This window comes from Tiliqua scincoides, chromosome 9, assembly GCF_035046505.1.
Source record: "Tiliqua scincoides isolate rTilSci1 chromosome 9, rTilSci1.hap2, whole genome shotgun sequence".
In the NCBI taxonomy this organism is placed as follows: Eukaryota; Metazoa; Chordata; class Lepidosauria; order Squamata; family Scincidae; genus Tiliqua; species Tiliqua scincoides.
In genome coordinates this window covers 11833070-11851849 of record NC_089829.1, presented here as the reverse complement: position 1 = coordinate 11851849, position 18780 = coordinate 11833070, and the positions used below count along the sequence as shown (strand labels likewise).

Here is an 18780-nt window from a genome sequence, read left to right as displayed (position 1 = left end):
AGTGGGGCCTCCTTGTTCAGAGGTGGTTTAGGCCTTCGGAGAAGTGACAGGGGAGGATCACCCTTTCACAACCTGCTCTTGTGAGCCTCCAGGTGCATCTGGCTGCAAAGCAGGGGGCTGTGCCAGATGGGCCTCTGGGCTTTCCTGGGCTCCTAAATGCAGTGGCAGAGGTAGTTCTTGGGCTTTATTGGAAAACAAGTGTGGGGTTTTTGGAAGTCTGTTGGGGCGTGGGCTTAGATACCAGGCTGCCCATACCAAAAACTCTGCTCTCCTCCCCCAGAATCCAAAGATGAGGGGTCACCCCCCAAGCTGAAGTGCGAACTCTGCGGGCGCCTCGACTTTGCGTACAAGTTTAAGCGATCAAAGCGGTTCTGTTCCATGGCCTGTGCCAAGAGGTACCCCCTTATGTGTTGCTTTTGTCATTCTCTACCCCCCAGCTCAGCTCTGTTGACGTGGTTGAGGTGTTGCGTGCCTGGGAGGGAATCTTCTGCCCCCCCCCCAGTTGGGTCATCTTTGGCATCAAGCAAAGAGGAGTGGCCGTAGGTTGTGGAGTCCTTGTTTGGCATTCTGAAGGTTCTGGGTTCAGGCCCTGGCAGTATCTCTGGGTAGGCCTGGGAGGGAGCCCCACTGAAACCCTGGAGGGGGGCTGCCAGGCAGTGTCCAGACAACACTGCCGTAGGTGGATCGAGGGTCTAACTTGTATATGGCAGATTTCCCTTGTAGACAAGGCCGTGTGCCTCCCGTGACTTTCTCTCTCTCTCTATCGCTCTGTGCCTTCTACAGATACAATGTGGGGTGCACCAAGCGAGTGGGGCTTTTCCATCCTGACCGTACCAAGCTCCAAAAACCCAGCACGCCTTCGCACAGCCGGCGTCGGACCTGCAAGGGTGCCCTCCCTCCTCTCAGCAAGGAAAGCAAGAAACAGGTAAGAAGGCCTGACCCACAGGGGCTAGTTTTCCCAAAGCAGGGAGAACTGGAACCATTTTTGCAACAGTTTCCCCACTGCCACCCATGCAGTCTGAAGTGGTACAGTCCCAGGAAGACAATGTCACATGCTTATCTCACACATGACTTTTTCTGAACCTTCTTTCCTCAGTTTCCTACCTGTAAAATGGATAGAATTGAGGTCTTAAATAGACAAAATGCTTTCTGTTAATGTCTCATGCAGAGAGTAAAAGATATATAAGATTTAAGAACCATCAGGCATTTGGGTTTTGGTTGGGCAGAGTATTTTCCTCCTATTTTCCTGAGGCAATCAGGAAATGTACAGTTCTGAAACTGGCACAAATTCCACACATTTGCACATATGAAATGTTTACTGTTTTGTTTCATGGAGTTGACAGTGAAGGCTGCTCCCCCTCACAGGTTTGTTTATCTGCCTCTCTGAATGGCTATATTCCTCATGAGGTCTAGAAACTTGGACAGGGGTGTGTGTTCATTTTGTTTTAAATGAAAGCTAAGGTTCTTGGGCAGCATAATTTTTCCTCCAGTTACACTTTCTTCAGATTTTTCTACACTCTTGTGAATTACAGCATCCGTGCAGCCCCTTAATTAATTAATTAAATTAAGAGTGTAGAAAAATCTGTTAATTAACAAACAGTATTTATATACTGCTTTTCAACTAAAAGTTCACAAAGCGGTTTACAGAGAAAAATCAAATAACTAAATGGCTCCCTGTCCCGAAAAGAGCTCACAATCTAAAAAGATGCAACACCAGCAGACAGCCACTAGAACAGACAGTGCTGGGAGTGAGGTGGGCCAGTTACTCTCCCGCTGCTAAAAAAAAAAAAAAAGGAGCACCCACTTACAGAGACATAGAATTCACCCAAATATTAATCAGTGAGTTCTTGTTTCTGACAACAGCTCAGTGCATTGGATCCATGGTTTGTTGGCAGAAGAGCCCAGGTTCGATTCCTTGCAGCCTTTCCAGTTAGCGCTGGAGAGACTCTTCTCTGCCTGAAACCCTGGACAAATGCTGCCAGTCAGTGTTGGCCACTCTCAGCTAGATAGACCAGGAATCTGACTCTGTGTTGCAGCTTCCTTTAGCAGGGTTGGAAGAGGCCTCTTTCGTACCTGGATTGCAGCTGTCAGTCAGACAGGTCCATTCAGGGCAAGACCAACTTTTCCAACCATTTGGCATGTTCCTTGTGTCCACAGGCACCGGCCTCTCTGCCACCTGACTCAGGACCCATCTCAGTGACCGGCTCCCTGCAGCTTGGTCATGCCCAAGAGGACTCAAGCCGCTGTTCGGACAACTCCAGCTACGAGGAGCCCCTCTCACCCGTCTCGGCCAGCTCATCTGCCTCCCGCCGGCGCCAGGGCGAGCGAGACATGGAGCTCCCTGACATGCATGTCCGCGACTTGGTGGGCATTGGCCACCACTTCTTGCCCAGTGAGCCCACCAAATGGAATGTGGAGGACGTCTACGAGTTCATCCACTCCTTACCAGGTAAGAGTCCATCACCCATCCCTTGCATGCAGGCTGTGTGGGTGGAGTCACACACAGGCTATGTGTGTGTGTGCCTAGGAGGGGTCATTCCCTTGGATATACAAACCACAGAATTTGGTGGCAGATGCTTGTGTGGGCTGGTTGCAGTCTTCAGTATGTCTAAGCTTGAGCCCCATTCTGAACTCAACCTGCCACATGGGGCCTACCTTCAAGAGCCCAGTGGGTGAGAAAGGTTGGTGAGTGGGTGGCCATGTTTTTGTTGTCCCACCCAATGGTGGGCAGTCAGGGTGCCCTGGTGATGTTTCACTCTTCCCCTTCTTTCCTTCCAGGCCAATTGGAAGGAAAGAAGGGATCAAGAGTGGAGTGGCGATAGTGTCCTCTCCATTTGGAAAGCTGGAGGGAGAGAAAGAGGAAGGGGAGACAAGGCAGGCAGCAGGAGGAGTGATGTGGCAGGGTGGAGAGGGAGACTGAGAGGTCTGTGGAAGATTTGAGGGCTTGGCCAAAGTCTCTGGCAGTGTGGACCTCATTTAGGACCCCTGGCCTGCTTCAAACTGCAGGCCTGAGTATCTGAACAAAGCATAGTTACTGCAGCACTGCCACCACCCACAAGCGAGGGAGGAGAGGCCTCCCTATGCTGACGGGACCCTCTGCTTTCCCCTCCAGGTTGCCAGGAAATCGCTGAGGAATTCCGTGCACAGGAAATCGACGGCCAGGCGCTGCTGCTGCTCAAGGAGGACCATCTCATGAGCGCCATGAACATCAAGCTGGGGCCCGCCCTCAAAATCTATGCCCGTATCTGCATGCTGAAGGAGTCCTAGAACCCCGCAGGCCATGTTTCCCCGTGCACAGATTTTTGCAAGGGGACAGTGGGACAGATGCGTGGCTTGCGCCCTCCTCACAATGTAACTTGAGCACAAAGCCCCCTGCTGCTAGGAGGGGAGGAGAGAGACGCGCACACAGACAGGCTCTCCCTGCACCCATTTTGGGCGTCGGGTGTCCGGAAAACAGGGCAGTGGGCTGTACATACTATGTAGCGTTAGCTTCCCTTTTTATCCCACCCCATCCCCCAATGGAGCAGACACAGTGGTGGAAGGGGTGGTACAGGCTGGGGCGGTGGGGGGGGGCCTTCGCACCTCACACTGGATGGTGGTTCTCCCGTTCCCCGGAGACGCCGAAACCCCTTAGGATTGGATGAACCTACTTGAAACCGCAAAGCCAAACGGGACCGTTGCCTTAAATTTTTGTGTAGGCGCGCGCGTGTGTGTTTGTGGTGCCACATAGTGCCCTCCCCCATTTTTTGTCCCTTCACCCCTCTCTTTTTTGGGTTTGTAGCCTCCAGCCAATGGTAGTCAGAGAGGGAGGTACCCCTTCCTCATTAGATTGTGCTTTCCACAGGGATTTCCCTCTGCCTTCCATTTGTCAGGCACAGGGCAAAAGAAATGTAGCTGCAGTTGTTCAGCAGGGTGTCTCTGTCCTGTCTGAAGGGCATATTGCCTCCCTCCCCTCTGCTCCTCTGCTGCAGGGGGAGTGGCCAGCTACAAGCCTGGGGAACTGGCTGGTTGGTTGGTGTCCTTGGGGCCCTTGTGGCTGCACGTGTTCCTTGGAGGTGCCTCCTGGGTTGGCTTGGATTCAGGGCCAGTTTTTTTAGCTGCCTTAAAAGACCCTGGCACAAATGTTGGTTTTTATCCCCCCATGCGTCAAGGCGGGGCAGGAGGAGCCGGTTCTCTCCCTGGAAAATGGGGGCTGGCCTCTGGTCTTGTCGAGAGCAGATGGGCTCTCCTTGGGGGAGCGGGAGCAGAAGAGGGGACACATGGCCTTGCAGCTGAGCTGCACGACAGTTTGTGCACGAAGCCCCTTTCCTCCCGCCCACCCCCCTCCCCAGTGCTGGCCACTCACAGCAGCTTTTGCGCGCCAAACGAAGGACTTTCTACTCTTCTCTTCCCCCTCACCCATTTTTAAATAAACTCCTTTTTAAGAAGTTGAATCAGAAGGCCTTTCTCGGTGTGGATTGTGCTTCCGTGATTGGGGAGTTCGTGCTGCACCAAACTCAGAGCTTGACACAGACAGGAAAATCCCTGTCCTGAGAGGCTTACAATCTTAGATGAAAGAGGAGAAGACATAGCGGAGGAAAAATACTTACTTGCTTGTTTGTGTCTCTTACCTTTGAAAATGGCGGGTCATGGTAATGGGGTTTAAGGAGGAGCATGATGTGATCGGCACACAATAACCTTCACGGGACAACACTGGATGGAGATAAGCCACTGGCAGGACAGTGAGGAGGAGGCTGGAGCACTCACAGCATGAGAGGACCAGGGTGTGAACTACAATTTTTGATGGAGGTACAGAGGAACAGCCAGATTCTTCTCACATTGCATGAGGAGGAAGTGCATTTTTTGGTGCGAAGGGCTGCATTCCTTTGCTCTGCTTTCCTCTGCTGCCACAGGAACTCCCACAGCTCAGTTTCAAGATTGTAGGGAGTCCCAGGGGGCAGCAGATTCAGGGATACCTTCCCCCCCAAATCTGCTGCCACTGCCGCTTCTCTCCCTTAATCCAAGAATAATCTGCTTCACACTGGAGTGAGCACAAAGCAAATTCACAGTTACTTGAACATGAAGCAAATCCTTCCCATTCTTAACTGTGCCCCATGCCAGCCACCTTGAAAACTGGAAGCCTGGGTTCCAGGTTTCATGGCAGCACATGAGGAGGATCAGATGGTGTTTCAGGTTGCACCACCTCTGAGCACACAGCTGTCTTCCCCTATCATTTTGGCACCCAAGACGCTGCTTCGAGCAACCTCAGCGACTGACCAGCCCTCAGTACTGTCCTGCTTGATGTCACTGCCCCCCCAAAATCAGGCGTAAAACACCCCCAACCAATGCTGCACCCCTCCTAAACAGAAGCGTGGCACACTGCCAGTCCAGCCCAAAGTTGCAAAGACCTTTTATTTAATTCTTTTTCCACAACAGAGAAATACAAAGCAATTTTTTTTTGTTTTGTAAAGTTTTTTTTCCTTTCAGTTTTTAAAACAATGCAAATGCCTGTTGGGAACAGGGAGGGGGGAGAGCTGCCCTCCCCCATCTGTCTTTTCTCTTACCACAATGCAAGACTTGAGAGGAAGAGTGGGGAGGGATGGTGAGAATTCCTTAAAAAAATTTTTTTTTCCTTTTTTCATTAATAAGGTAATAACTGGGGACTCTAGCTAAATGTGGCCTGGGCTTTTTATATAGAAAAAAAATGTGTTAACATGATGTATAAGAATTCTATTTACATAGTTATTAACATGCGGACAAAAAAAGGCTACAATATTGAATATCATTACAACATCAATTCAAAAACCGAGAGAGAGAGAGAGAGAGAGAGAGAGGCAGAAGGAAAGGGGGTTCCAAAAAGAGGAGAGAAAAAAATCAAATTAATATAAACTGCAATAAACCTGATTAAAAAACAAACAACCCCCAAATGATATAATTGGTTTTTTTAAGGCTTAAAAAGTGTTTAAAAAAATTACACAGTTAATTCATATCCAAAATGGAACTGAAAAGTACATAAAATATAGAGAGGTGATTTTTGTCTAGCTTGGTGGGGTGGGGTAGCCACGGCCCTTGGGTGCTGCCCATCATGTTTGGAGGTAAGGAACTTAGTCACAGGTTTCCAGACAAGGTCGCTGGGCCTAAGGCTGCATCACGCAAGCACACTGAATTATTTTGCTTGTGGCTGCACTGCACGTCAGGAAGCGAAGCCTTTGGGTGCATCTTGGGGTGGTGAGTAGAGAGAAACACAGTCTTCTTACTCCAGATTTGGAGTAAGACAGCTGTTTCAATGATTGAAGACTTTGCGCTTTGGGAGGGAGGAGAATGACCATTTAAAGGAGGTCCCTACCCTCCTGCCTCCAATTTGGAGAAAGCCAGCTCCTTGGGGAGGCAGTGTTTTTTTTCTTTGTACCATCTATTGGCAGGTGGGGAATGAGGAAAGTTGCAAGCTCTTGATCAAGTGAGCACAATTGGTTGATCAGTGGGGAGCAGGATAAGGAAGATGTGCATGTAAGGAAGAAAGTCAAGGGCATACCAATTTTGGAAAACAGTCAAGTCTCCAAAATTTAGCAAAGATGGATGTTGTCTTTTTTTTTTCAGGGTCTCCTGCTTTCCTCAGAGTGGGGCAGTGGTGCCTACCCTCCATGGGCAACTTCAAAGGCTCTTGCCAGCAGATTGGGGGGGTGGGAAATGTGGGACAAGATGGAAAGAGACCCACACATCTGGTCTAAGCAGCTGCAAGGAAGGCAGCTAAGGGCAAGGCATTGTGGTGGAGGGACCTGTAGGCCCCTCTCCCATAGCAATTTTTAGCACTCTTTCTTACAGATCCACATGGGGACGGACGGACTGTGGGCCCTTTGCCCAAAAGAGGTATTGGGCAGGGCTAGCCTATCTGGGAATTTGATGGAAAGAATCCTCACTTCCCAGAGTGGACTGGTTCTCGGTCCACTCCGCCTCCATTCCCAGTGTTTGAAAGTAAAGAGGATGTGTGGAGAAGGGGGACAGAACCAAACAGGAAGGGGCTGGTCCTTCCTCCACACTTTCTCCTTTGACTCCAATGAGCAGGAAGAGGAGCGACAGATTGGTGTAGGGCTGCTCTTACTCGAATGTACTGAGATTGCACCCACACAGCAACAGGCCATTTCTTCCCCAGTAGCCCCCCTCCCTGGCCCCTATAAGGTTCTACACTGCACATCCTAATTTCCTAGAGCTGGCCAAGGGTCTCATAGAAAGTAATGAAGCTGTAGCAACACTTCTGGTTCCCAACAGAACAGGCATGGAAACCAATGTAGAGGAGAAAACCTCATAGAGCAGCAGTTCTCAAGCTTTTTGGTCCCACAAAACTTTTACCTCCTCCTAAACAAAGTCTTGGGGTGCCCCAGAGTGCCAGTGCATGCACAGAGTGGCACAGTGCCAAGCAGACAGTGGCCACTTAGTGTGCTTGTGGAACCCCTGAAGAGGTCTCAGGAGCCCCAGGCATCCAAGTACACTGAGAAATGCTGCCGTAGAGAGAGAGAGAGAGAGAGCAAAGAGGTGCCTCCTGTTCTGTATTCTCTCCCTTCCGGCAGGGATGGAGTTGCTCAGTTGGAAGCTGAAGCGGGGTCTGCGCGAGTTGCCTTTCTCCAGGCCACATACCCCAAAGTATTGTGCACTTTGCCACCACTGGATCCAGGCAACACTTGAGGGCTGCAGCCACAGACTGAATTCCTGCATGCTTCCGCCCTCCAGCATCCACAACAGGCCCAGCCTGGACAGCAGGCTACAGAAGGAGAGTATTCGGTCTCTTTTGCAATGCAAGCTCTGCAGTTATGGGACCAGGAGGAAGAAGAAGAGAACAGGCTTTGCACAAGTCTCATCATGGAGCCTAGTGGACACTGCTGAGAATAGGGGTGCTAGGATGGGAAATAAGAGGACCATGTTTGATCTCCAAAGGGGGGGGGGTTGCACCTCAACCTTCACCTGTTCTTCAGACACAATTCTGACCAAGTCACCATCTGGCTGGGGAGGGTGGGGGGCTTTTAAAATTTTGCCTCCAGGCTAAAATGATGAGCACATGGAAAGGGGGCATATACTTGGATGCGCAGAAGCCATTTGCCACTGTTGCACATTTCCTTCCCTTGGCATTAGTATATGTACCATTCTCTGGCTGAGCGCACCAAGGCTCCCTTGCAGAACCAACACATCCTCCCAATTTGCCCTTTTAAACCAAGGTGCGCACCCCTCTCCTGCATCACTTCCAACAGTAATGAAATCCTGCTACAAACTGCCTCCCCAGCAGACCTCATGCAAACTCCGAACATGTGAAATGAGGCACCTTTATGATTCTGCCCTCTGTATCTTCATGCCTCTCCCAAGGCCTGCTGCCACCCTCGTTCTTGTCCAAAAGGATCTCCCAGTAGCTCCAAGCGAGAGTCCGGAAGAGGTCCACACATACTCAGGCCCGTAGATTGTTCGTTGGTATCCAAATTAAAAAGATCAAACGAGAAGGAATGTGGCCTTGAAAAAAAGGAAAGGAGGGTGTCCATGTTTGTGGGGGAGGGAAAGAGAGGGGCATAAGTTCAAAGTGCTCTGGAATGGTCTTTGGCTACCACCAAAAATAGAAAGAAGACTTTCTCCACTCTCCACCCAGGCATGGTTCTGGGGACTAGGGGGCGGGAACGGACAGGACAGGCCACTCAGTGTCCAGACACGAGTCTGTCTCTCTGTCCTGGCTGGTGGAGAGGGAGGTGTGGTATGCACCAGAAGGGGCGGTAAGGAGGTGGCGCCCAGCAGGGACTGTGTTTTGTGGGATCATATTCCAAACTGTCCTGTCCTTTTTCCCCTCCTGGCTCTGGCACTCAAGAGGGGCTGCGGCAGGGGAGAGGCTCCCCCCGGATTCAGATAAGAGAGATCCGCACTGGGATGCCGGGAGACTCCGTTCTTTGAGGAGAGTGCTGACTCACTAGATGTTCGACCACTGTATGTTTGGACATATGTTTCATCAAATAGGTCTCCTGCAAGGGAAAGGAAGGAAGTGAGGTTCAGTGCAGGATAGGAAGTGAGATGCAAACAAACCTGCCAGGATGTGATGGATCTGCTATGCAGTGATAGGATGCGTTAGTTTTTCAGCTAGAAAATAGCAGGAAAATAGCCTCTAGCTCAATTCAAAAACAAACCACAAACTACACAGAAAATGGTGTTGAATTCAAAAATATATTGGGTGCCACTCTATATAGGCTACAGTGGCACCATCCTGTTCCTCCACACAGAATCATTACAATGGAGAAGGCCATGCTTTCTAGCACCAAGCTTGTACACTGCGAGCATGGGTGGGACGGGGGGCGGGACTGCTCTCTAGCACTACTCAGCCCTACTCTACAAAGTGGTACCGCTGTATCAACTGTCATGGCTTTCCCTCTGCAAGGGAATCCTGGGACCTGTAGTTATGAGGACAGGGTGAAGCATTTTCATCACAGAACTCCTGTTCTCTAGAAAGAGGACATGACTCTCAAAGCACCTGCATCCTGTCAGGTGGGTAGGCCATTGTATTTTGGCAGCATGGTATGAAGTGGTAGCCATGATCTCCAAGGGTAGCCCATTCCAGAAGTGGACTACCTCAGGTTGCAGATTGACAGGGAATGCCCACCTTGACCGTTGTTCCCCCTTCCACTTTTTGGCTTTGGAAAGAAATGGGAGAGGAGCAAAGTGGACATGTGGAGGAGAAGAAAGTAGTGTGCCATAGTGGCCAAGTGTGGAGACACCCTAGCACACTGCTATCTTCTCCTCCCCACTTCCTCATCTCCCCTCTTCCAGTCCATATCCAAGGAGGGTGAAGGAAGACATGTGACAACTGGTGTGTCACTGGGTAAGCTAGGAGACACTGGAAAGACTTGGGCTGGCCTTGAGTATCTTGACTAGCTTTTGTCACTTGGTACTTACTGAAGTGTAGGCCCTCCCACACATGCTGCAACAGTAGGCCTTGGCATGTTTGATTGCATGTGCTGAGAGGTGGATCTGGAGCGACGCTGAGTCTGAATACGCCCGGTAGCAATTGGGACACTTGTAGGGCTTGTCCTTGTTGTGCTGTCGTTGATGAGACTGGATGGATGGGAAAAGCCAGAAAACACAGGCACAGACACACAGAAGAAAAGGAAACTGATGAGATGGTTGTCCTTTTTTGCAATTAGATACTGTAGGCGAAAAGGCCCAAAAAGGGCAATGGAAACAAGCAGAGAATCAAGAGCACTAGTTCCCATAAGATGTGGCAACAGTCACTCAGTTTGATGTCGTTGGAGAGATTGGACCCATTCGGGGAAGGTCTAGCTATAGCTTTCAGCTATGTTTTCAAAATGGGACCTCTATATACAGGAGTAGTACACCAGTTGCTAAGAAGCTGCTGGGGGGGGGGCAGAGGGTGCACATGAGAAACAAGATGCCGGACTAGACCAAACCTTTGGCCTAGAGATCAAGCAAGCCTGCTCTTTCTTTCTCATCTCAGCACCTCAGTTAAACACGTCCCACTCCCCATACTCTGTACAGGCCCATTCTGCATAATTTGGAGAACTGCCAAGGGCAGTGCCAAACAGAAAGGCCCTTCCATTACAGGTGCCCACAGCCCCATGAGAGATATTCTCCCCCCCCCCCATTAGGGAGCTGAGAAGTGACTCATGGAAGCCTAGGGTTCTAGTTTGATATCTCAGTGGTTCCCAACCTGTGGTCCGTGGATCACAGGTGGTCCGTGAGACCCTGAGAAGTGGTCAGTGAGGTCTCACGAAAAAAATTACCTTCAATCACTTCCAGTGTTTTGCCAAGCAAGTAAACTCCTACAGATCACCAAAGGGGGCAAAGAACAAACTGCCCACAGGCACAGCCACTGAAGTGTCATCTGTGGCTGAGGGTGGTCTATTCTCCGTCCTTTTTGACAGTGCTTGGGGAGAGTTTGGGAGATGGACCACCAGAGAGGGTGGAGACCAGACCACCCGCAGCTGTATGCAGTCCACAACAATTTTGATTTTCACCTCAGAGGTCTGCAAGCCTCTAAAGGCTGGGAACCACTGGAATGTTTAAAGTCATATGGCAAGTCAAGATTTTGGTAGCTCCACGTGCAAATCATATATAGAGCCACAGAAATCTAGAGTCACTTTACTACTCCAGTTGTCAAAACAAGATTTCTAGAGTGCTATAAGTCTTGACAGCTCTGCAACAGGGTTGCTCCCGAGAACCCTGCAGAGGGCCCCTGAAAGAAATTCCCCAAATGGCCTCTGGGGAAGTAAGGAGGAAGTGCCCTATGCAGATATTTCCTCCTCTCTTCCCTCCCCAAACGTCTTGGAGCAAGCCAGGGTAGGAAGGGTGGAGGGGGGAGAAATTGTCCTTGTCTGCCTGCCTGCCTGCCTGCCTGCCTGCCTGCCTGCCAAATTGGGGGAAGGGGACAGATGGTGCAAGCTGGGGGGTGGGGGTGGCCATGGATCCTGCGTCCTAGCACTTGGCCCAGCCCTGAGAACAGTTCTCTATAGCCCAAGTACACAGAGTTAAATTTTATCATCAGCAATGTGGAATTCCAATACTTAGGTTTAGAATATAACTGAGAATATGGAACCCAGAAGCCTTCATCGTGACAGATCTTCCATGTTGAGGAGCAGCCTACTGTTTCCTAGGGTGGGGAAAGTGATTGGGTGACTCAGCATGGGGGTCAGTGACAAAAGAGGAAGAAGTCCATGGTGAATTGTGGCAACATATGTACAAAAATTAAAATGGGCAAGCCAGTAAGCAAAGCACCTAGGAACAGAATCTCAACACTGGGTGTTGGGGACAAACGGGATAGACTTCACAGTCACCCTTGTGAGCTTCCAGGGATTTATTGCCATGGCTGGAAACAGAGTACTGGGAACTTAGATTCTTAGTAACTGTGCATAAATGACCATTGGAAGCCCTGCACCACAATCTATGTTAGCATTCTCTCCCTGTAAAGCATGCCTCCTTCCCAATCTGCTCCCTCCCATTCATTCTCTCCCACTCTCACAAACTTTGCCCCCTTGCAACCACTGCCTGCCCAGTCCCCATTCCTGACCTGGAGGTTGGAGAGTTGTGTGAATGCCTTTTCACAGCCAGCATGAGGGCACTTGTAGGGTCTGTCTCCGGTGTGAATTCTGAAACGCAGCAACAAGAAGCAGTGAGGTTTGGGGAAAACTGAACCAGACCCCACCCCTCCCTGAGTATGTTGGCAATGTATCCAGACATGGGGAGTGGGGAGAATGTCATCCATGAGTGGAGAGAGGAAATGTATGCTCAGGTAACACACAGCAGACACCTGAGAGTTATAGAAGCTGTAAGCAATGAGATGCTTTTCCATTTCTCTTGTAGGGCCATCAGGGCTGGAAACTTGCCTTTTAATGTGAACAAAATCACCACCAGTCCTCAAGATTCAGGGGAGATGGCATGTTCTGCCACAGAAAGCCATAGTCCATCAGTGGAGTCAGGTGAACTCACAAACCCTCAATGAGTCCTTCCAGGCATACAACATAAACACTTGGCCCCGTATAGCCTGCCTCACAATTAAACTTTAAGCACAGGCCTTGTTGCCTTGCACTTACATCCTTACAACCATGACACACACTTACATCACACCAAGAAGCAGACTGTTCAGCTTACCTGCCTACCTGGCTAGGGCTGGCCTGTCTGCCCTTCTTCACTGCTCCCCCTCTTCCTCCTTCCACTCCCTGAATTTGAAAGGGAAGAGGGGAATGGAGCAGAAGAGGAATTGTGGAGAGGAGAGTGGTGGGCTAGAGCATCGACATTCCCTTCCACACTTCCTTCTCCACTCTTTTCAAAGGCAGAGAGGAAAAGGAAGAGAAGTGGTGTGGATGTGTGTTGCTAGGAAGAAGGGGCAGCACTTCTCAGGCTGTCATCTTTGTCACCTCAGGCAAAACCCATTTCTGCCACTTCTCTCCCTGTTATCAGTGACACTCTAGCCTGCCACTATTCCCCTCTTCCTTTGCAGAATGAGTGGGAGGAGGAGGCCTGAGAGCAGCAATAAGAGGGGCAGTGTTGGGCATGCTGTTTCAAGAGCAAGGCCAGCCCTGCTTCTCTCTCAGAGCTTTTCAGGATTGTGGAGCATTTATGTCACAGCAATTATTACTGCTGTCACCAGGGCCAGCCCAAGACCTCCTACTACCTGAAGCAGTAAACCAAATGCTGCCCTCCTTACCCAGTGATGCATTAGCCTCTGTTCTTCCCACTCCACTGGAGTTTCAGCTCATCACTCTCCTCTCCTGCATACTTCATCCTCCTCTCTGTCCCCCTATTCCTTTTCTAGTTCAGGAAGTAAAAGGAGAAGCAGTAGTTGTAGTAGAGGCAAACAGGCAGAGATGGGCAACCCCACCAACCTGCTGCCTGAGGCAACTCAGTTGGCCTCATAAATGGGCTGGCCCTGTGACAACCTCTATTTCTCCAATTCTCCAGCTCATCACCCTCCTCCCCTCCGCATTCCCTCCTCCTCTTTGTCCCCTCTCCCTTTTCCAATCCAGAAAATGGAAAGAGGAGGAGGAGGAGTGGAGGCAGGTAGGTAGACAGAGATGGGCACCCCCCACCAGCATACTATTTGAAGCGACTACTTCAGTTGGCCTCATGAATGGGCCAGCCCATGTTTCTGCTATCTGCTGTTGCTTCACCAATGGAATCTTTTTAACTGATATTTTGATTCGAAACATTTTCTCAGCCACCATCCACAGCTGTGGACATGTCCATATCTCAGTTCCTCCATCAGCCCTGCACCCCACAACCCATATCAGTGATGCCAACCGAGCATCCATACGCTTCTTTCCTCTCTGCACCAAAGACTCACCTGGTGTGCTGCTGGAGGTGAGAGAGTTGGCGGAAGGATTTCTCGCAATAGGAGCAGTGATAGGGCTTGACACCCAGGTGGATGCGCAAGTGTTGCGCCAGGTAGGAGGCGTTGGCAAAGGACTTGGAACAGTGTGGGCACTTGTGGGGCTTGGCCTCTGTGTGGGACTTGGAGTGAATTTGCATCTCCGACTTGGTGAAGAAGGTGAGTGGGCAAACCTTGCACCTGGAGAGGGTGACAAGGAGAAAAGAGGGCATTTCAAGAGGTGGGGCTCCAAAAAGTGAATAACTTGATCCCGGGAGACGCATCTCGCCTCAGTCACAGCTCCCCGCCCCTTACTCTCTTGTCCCCCTTGTTTCTACTTTACACTGTAAGCACCTCAGGGCAGAGATCTTTTCTATTGAATGGAGCCACACACATGGATGGCACCATATAAATAAATGAAAACTATTCTTCTGAGGGGGTTTCCTCCCCCAGCCATCTCTTGAATACATCTGGCCCTCTGGAATAAGAATCCCAACACAAAAATGTTAAAGCACTGGGGGTTTTTCCATTTAGGAAAAAAGAAAATGACTACGGCTGCAAAACCTATATACACACTTTCCTGGGAGTAAGCTCCACTGAATTCAAAGCGGGTTACTTCTGAGTAGACATGCATAGGACTAGGTTGTGGAGGGGAGGGAACATGACTGAGAGCACAATCCTAGACATGTCTACTCAGTAGTACGTCCCACTGTGTTAAATGGGCTTACTCCCAGGAAAGTGTACATAGGATTGTATCCTTAGAAAATTATGCAGGGTTTAGAAAAATTGGAACAAGAGATATTTGTCCTTCCTCTCTCACAGGGATCATCCAAGAAAAGTGAGTGGAATTAGCCTTCAGAATTCATTGCCACAAGATACAGAGACAGCTTAGATGGCTTTGAAAGGGGATTAGACACCTTCATGGACAAGGAGGAGGACTTTCAATGGTTACTTACTAAAACTTTAGGTTTCAAGTTTCAAGACAGGCTAAGACAGTGGTTCTCGAACTTTTTGGGAGCTTTACTCCCAAAGTAAGTCTTTGTGGGGGAGGGGGGAGGGCAGTGACGCTATCCCCAGGATGCGTTCGCAAATGGGAAGTGGCTTGCGCTTCTGAAGATTGTGGTTTCTGAAGATTCCAAGCCTCAGAGAGCCCTGAATTTGAGAACCAGTTGGAGAACCACTGGGCTAGGGAGATATAGGGGGTGAAAAATTGGGTGTACCAAAGCAACAGGTGACAGGAAAATAATAGCCACAGCCTGCAAATTTTGTAAAGCTTGTCCTGTATAGGGCTTATTGTCCATTTCAGTTTGATGTAGTAATGGCTGCTTGCTGACACGGCCATAAGTATGGATATCACAAATGCACAGAGTACTTTGCACAGAAGATGTCCCCACCTGTATGTCTTGCCCTCTTTGCCAATGTCTCCAGAGGCCAAGATAGGATACGGCACCACCAGGACAGGGGGCCCAGAGGGATTCTCCGCCTTGATCTTCTTGCGTCCTCGCTCCGACTTGGGTGCCCCCAGCAAGCTGTGACCTTGGATGGTCTTGATGGAGTCCAAGAGCGGGGGGCTGGTGATCCCTGAGATGAGGGTGGGCGAGGAGGCAATGAGGCGGCTCTGGCTGGTGGAAGTGGGTGTGGAGGGGGTGCTGGTCCCTGTGCCAGCACTAGATTCTGAAGTGCTGACTGCAGGGCCACGGGATCCCAGCCCCAAACCTGGAAGGGCAGAAAGAAAAGGCTCATTCAGATATCAGAACATATCTGAGGGGGGAATCCCATAACGGGAGACACACCCAACCTCATTCAACCAGCCCCTCCCCTCATTGCTAGATCATATTGTTAAACAGTCTTTTTAGGTTATCCAGTCTTTGCTCTGCTCAGTCCATGTGCTGCTCAGGTGCCCAGCAAGGGAGTGCTCACCACACCCCAGAAGTCATTGGTTCCACAGCCAAACTGCTTTTAAGGAAGACGGGAATGGAGTGGAAGCCTGGAGGAGATAAGAGTGATGGACTAGGGCAGAAGAGAAAGGGTGGATGAGAGAAGAGTGGGAGGCTAGAGCAGAAGATGAAGGATGGCAGAGAGGAGAGGGGGATTAGAGCAGAAGAGGAAGTGTGGAGGTGAGGGAAGGTCTTTATGAGATCCATTGATGCAGCCAATGCAGCCGACTAGAAACGTGCATGCAGCCACTTGATGCAGCCAAGAGGACTAGAAACTTGATTCAGAGAAAGCAGGAGCTCTCACACCCCAGCACTAGTCATGACTACTCAGAAGTAAGCTAAGCGTGTGCTGGAGTGCATGTTAGCAGATCCACCAGTAAGCATGTTCTGTACTTTTCTGGGTTGGTACAGAGGGTTGTATCAAAGCCAGTCCACCTTCCAAGCTTCCTCTGAACCCCCCCCCCCCGCCACTCCCAGGATAACCCCCTGCATACCTGTGACAGTGCTGGTGGCTGGACGGGCATGCAGGGCCACATCGGGCTGGGGGACAGCCTGGGGATGGAGTCCAGGTACCTGCTGCAATTTTGGAATGGACATGATGGACTGACTGCTCTCTGCAGGTGAGGGGGGCACCAGCAGGGGCTGTTGGGAAGACACCGAGGTGGGGGGCAAATGTGGCGGCCGAATCTTCTCTGCCATCAGCTGCTCTTTGATTTTGTTGATCAGAACCAGGTTGTCCAGCTGGAGAGCAAGACACAGGTCATCAGAGGTACGGAGAGACCTGCTAATCATCCCCATCACGGGAGACGCACCAGAATTCATATAAACGTGTATCCCCAAAACTACAATGATCCTGGTCTCCCAAAGCTATCATGGGGGAGCTGCTGGCCTGGAGCAGGTATCAAGCAACTGACAGGAACTGCTGTGTTCAGGAAGCTGCACCCCAGGTTTATCATCCCTTGTATATCACAGCTGCCGGTTCTTTAGCTGGACTTGGCATTAGTTATCATGCCAAGGTGAAAAGCGGTGTGCCCCAAGGATCTGTCCTGGGACCGGTGCTTTTCAACCTCTTCATAAATGACCTGGAGACAGGGTTGAGCAGTGAAGTGGCTAAGTTTGCAGACGACACCAAACTTTTACGAGTGGTGAAGACCAGAAGTGATTGTGAGGAGCTCCAGAAGGATCTCTCCAGACTGGCAGAATGGGCAGCAAAATGGCAGATGCGCTTCAATGTCAGTAAGTGTAAAGTCATGCACATTGGGGCAAAAAATCAAAACTTTAGATATAGGCTGATGGGTTCTGAGCTGTCTGTGACAGATCAGGAGAGAGATCTTGGGGTGGTGGTGGACAGGTCGATGAAAGTGTCGACCCAATGTGCGGCGGCAGTGAAGATGGCCAATTCTATGCTTGGGATAATTAGGAAGGGTATTGAGAACAAAACGGCTAGTATTATAATGCCGTTGTACAAATCTATGGTAAGGCCACACCTGGAGTATTGTGTCCAGTTCTGGTCGCCGCATCTCAAAAAAGACATAGTGGAAATGGAAAAGGTGCAAAAGAGAGCGACTAAGATGATTACGGGGCTGGGGCACCTTCCTTATGAGGAAAGGCTACGGCGTTTGGGCCTCTACAGCCTAGAAAAGAGACGCCTGAGGGGGGACATGATTGAGACATACAAAATTATGCAGGGGATGGACAGAGTGGATAGGGAGATGCTCTTTACACTCTCACATAATACCAGAACCAGGGGACATCCACTAAAATTGAGTGTTGGGCGGGTTAGGACAGACAAAAGAAAATATTTCTTTACTCAGCGTGTGGTCGGTCTGTGGAACTCCTTGCCACAGGATGTGGTGCTGGCGTCTAGCCTAGACGCCTTTAAAAGGGGATTGGACAAATTTCTGGAGGAAAAATCCATTATGGGGTACAAGCCATGATGTGTATGCGCAACCTCCTGATTTTAGAAATGGGTTATGTCAGAATGCCAGATGTAGGGGAGGGCACCAGGATGAGGTCTCTTGTTATCTGGTGTGCTCCCTGGGCATTTGGTGGGCCGCTGTGAGATACAGGAAGCTGGACTAGATGGGCCTATGGCCTGATCCAGTGGGGCTGTTCTTATGTTCATATCAGTCGGCCCCCCCCCCGGGGCCTAGGAGGTCATAATGTATTTATGTATAATGTGTGCTGAACTAAGCAGGGTAGCTCTTTGAATTTGACCAATAGTAATTTTGCCAATATTCAGATGTTTTAAATGTAGTTCAAGTGTTTTTGGGACTGCATCCAGTGTACCAGTCACCACTGGGATAACCACTGCTGGTTTGTGCCATAATCTCAATTTTTAAATCCTGATATTTACTAATTTTTTTCATGTTCTTTTTTTCAATTCTACTAGACACAAGCAAACAGCCACTGGAAAAGATGCTATACTGTTGAGTAACAGTTGCTCCCCCCTCCCCACTAAATATAAGGGACCACCACTTAAATGATGCCACTTTACTCAGTTAGTAGACTGGCAGAAGCACCTGCCTCAGTCACTCCTCTTCATCCGGCTCTCTGGATTCAAAGCAAAAAAGGGGAACAGAGTGGAAGAGAAAGCCTGGAGGAGTGAAGAGTGGTAGACTAGAGTGCCTGCTGTAAAAGGAGAGAGAAATGAAATGGAAGAGGAAGCATGAAGGACAGTGATGGGCTACATCACCTGCTATAAAGGAGGGGATGAATGGTAGAGAACGTGAGGAGGAGAGTGGTGGACTAGAATGTCACAAACGTCCTCTTCTGCTACATTCTCCTCTTTGAATCCAGGAAGCAGGAGGAGTGGGCAGTTGGTGTGCCTGGGTAAGGGGCTGCAGCCTTTGGCCCACTGTCTCAGGTGCTTAGAGATCTTGGACCAGCCTGAAAAAGTGGCCCATCTGAAACAGATACATGTCAGCAAGAAGGGTGCTAAACTTTTTGTGAACTAGAAACTTTACAGTACATTTTTCTGTTGGAAGCCTAAATAGTATCAACTTTTTCAGAGGCTGGAGAAGC

At 49.9% G+C, this 18780-nt stretch overlaps 2 protein-coding genes across 12 annotated transcripts in view; one reads left to right on the top strand and one right to left on the bottom strand.

The window, feature by feature from the left end:
• Window positions 1-4439, top strand: part of PHC2 (polyhomeotic homolog 2) — a 71967-nt gene extending 67528 nt beyond the window's left edge. For all 4 annotated transcript variants that reach the window (XM_066636845.1, XM_066636844.1, XM_066636843.1 and 1 more), the window contains 4 exons: window positions 281-395; window positions 784-925; window positions 2158-2449; window positions 3113-4439. In XM_066636845.1, the coding sequence (XP_066492942.1) occupies window positions 281-395; window positions 784-925; window positions 2158-2449; window positions 3113-3267 (704 nt within the window). In that variant the 3' untranslated portion in view covers window positions 3268-4439. The remainder of the gene's footprint in view (window positions 1-280; window positions 396-783; window positions 926-2157; window positions 2450-3112) is intronic.
• A 932-nt stretch (window positions 4440-5371) lies between these two features.
• Window positions 5372-18780, bottom strand: part of ZNF362 (zinc finger protein 362) — a 42323-nt gene continuing 28914 nt past the window's right edge. For 7 of the 8 annotated variants that reach the window (XM_066636854.1, XM_066636852.1, XM_066636850.1 and 4 more), the window contains 6 exons: window positions 16251-16497; window positions 15214-15535; window positions 13796-14020; window positions 12023-12101; window positions 9895-10053; window positions 5372-8969 (listed from right to left, as the gene is read on the bottom strand). In XM_066636854.1, the coding sequence (XP_066492951.1) occupies window positions 8853-8969; window positions 9895-10053; window positions 12023-12101; window positions 13796-14020; window positions 15214-15535; window positions 16251-16497 (1149 nt within the window). In that variant the 3' untranslated portion in view covers window positions 5372-8852. The remainder of the gene's footprint in view (window positions 8970-9894; window positions 10054-12022; window positions 12102-13795; window positions 14021-15213; window positions 15536-16250; window positions 16498-18780) is intronic. The other variant, XM_066636848.1, reaches the window with a different exon arrangement.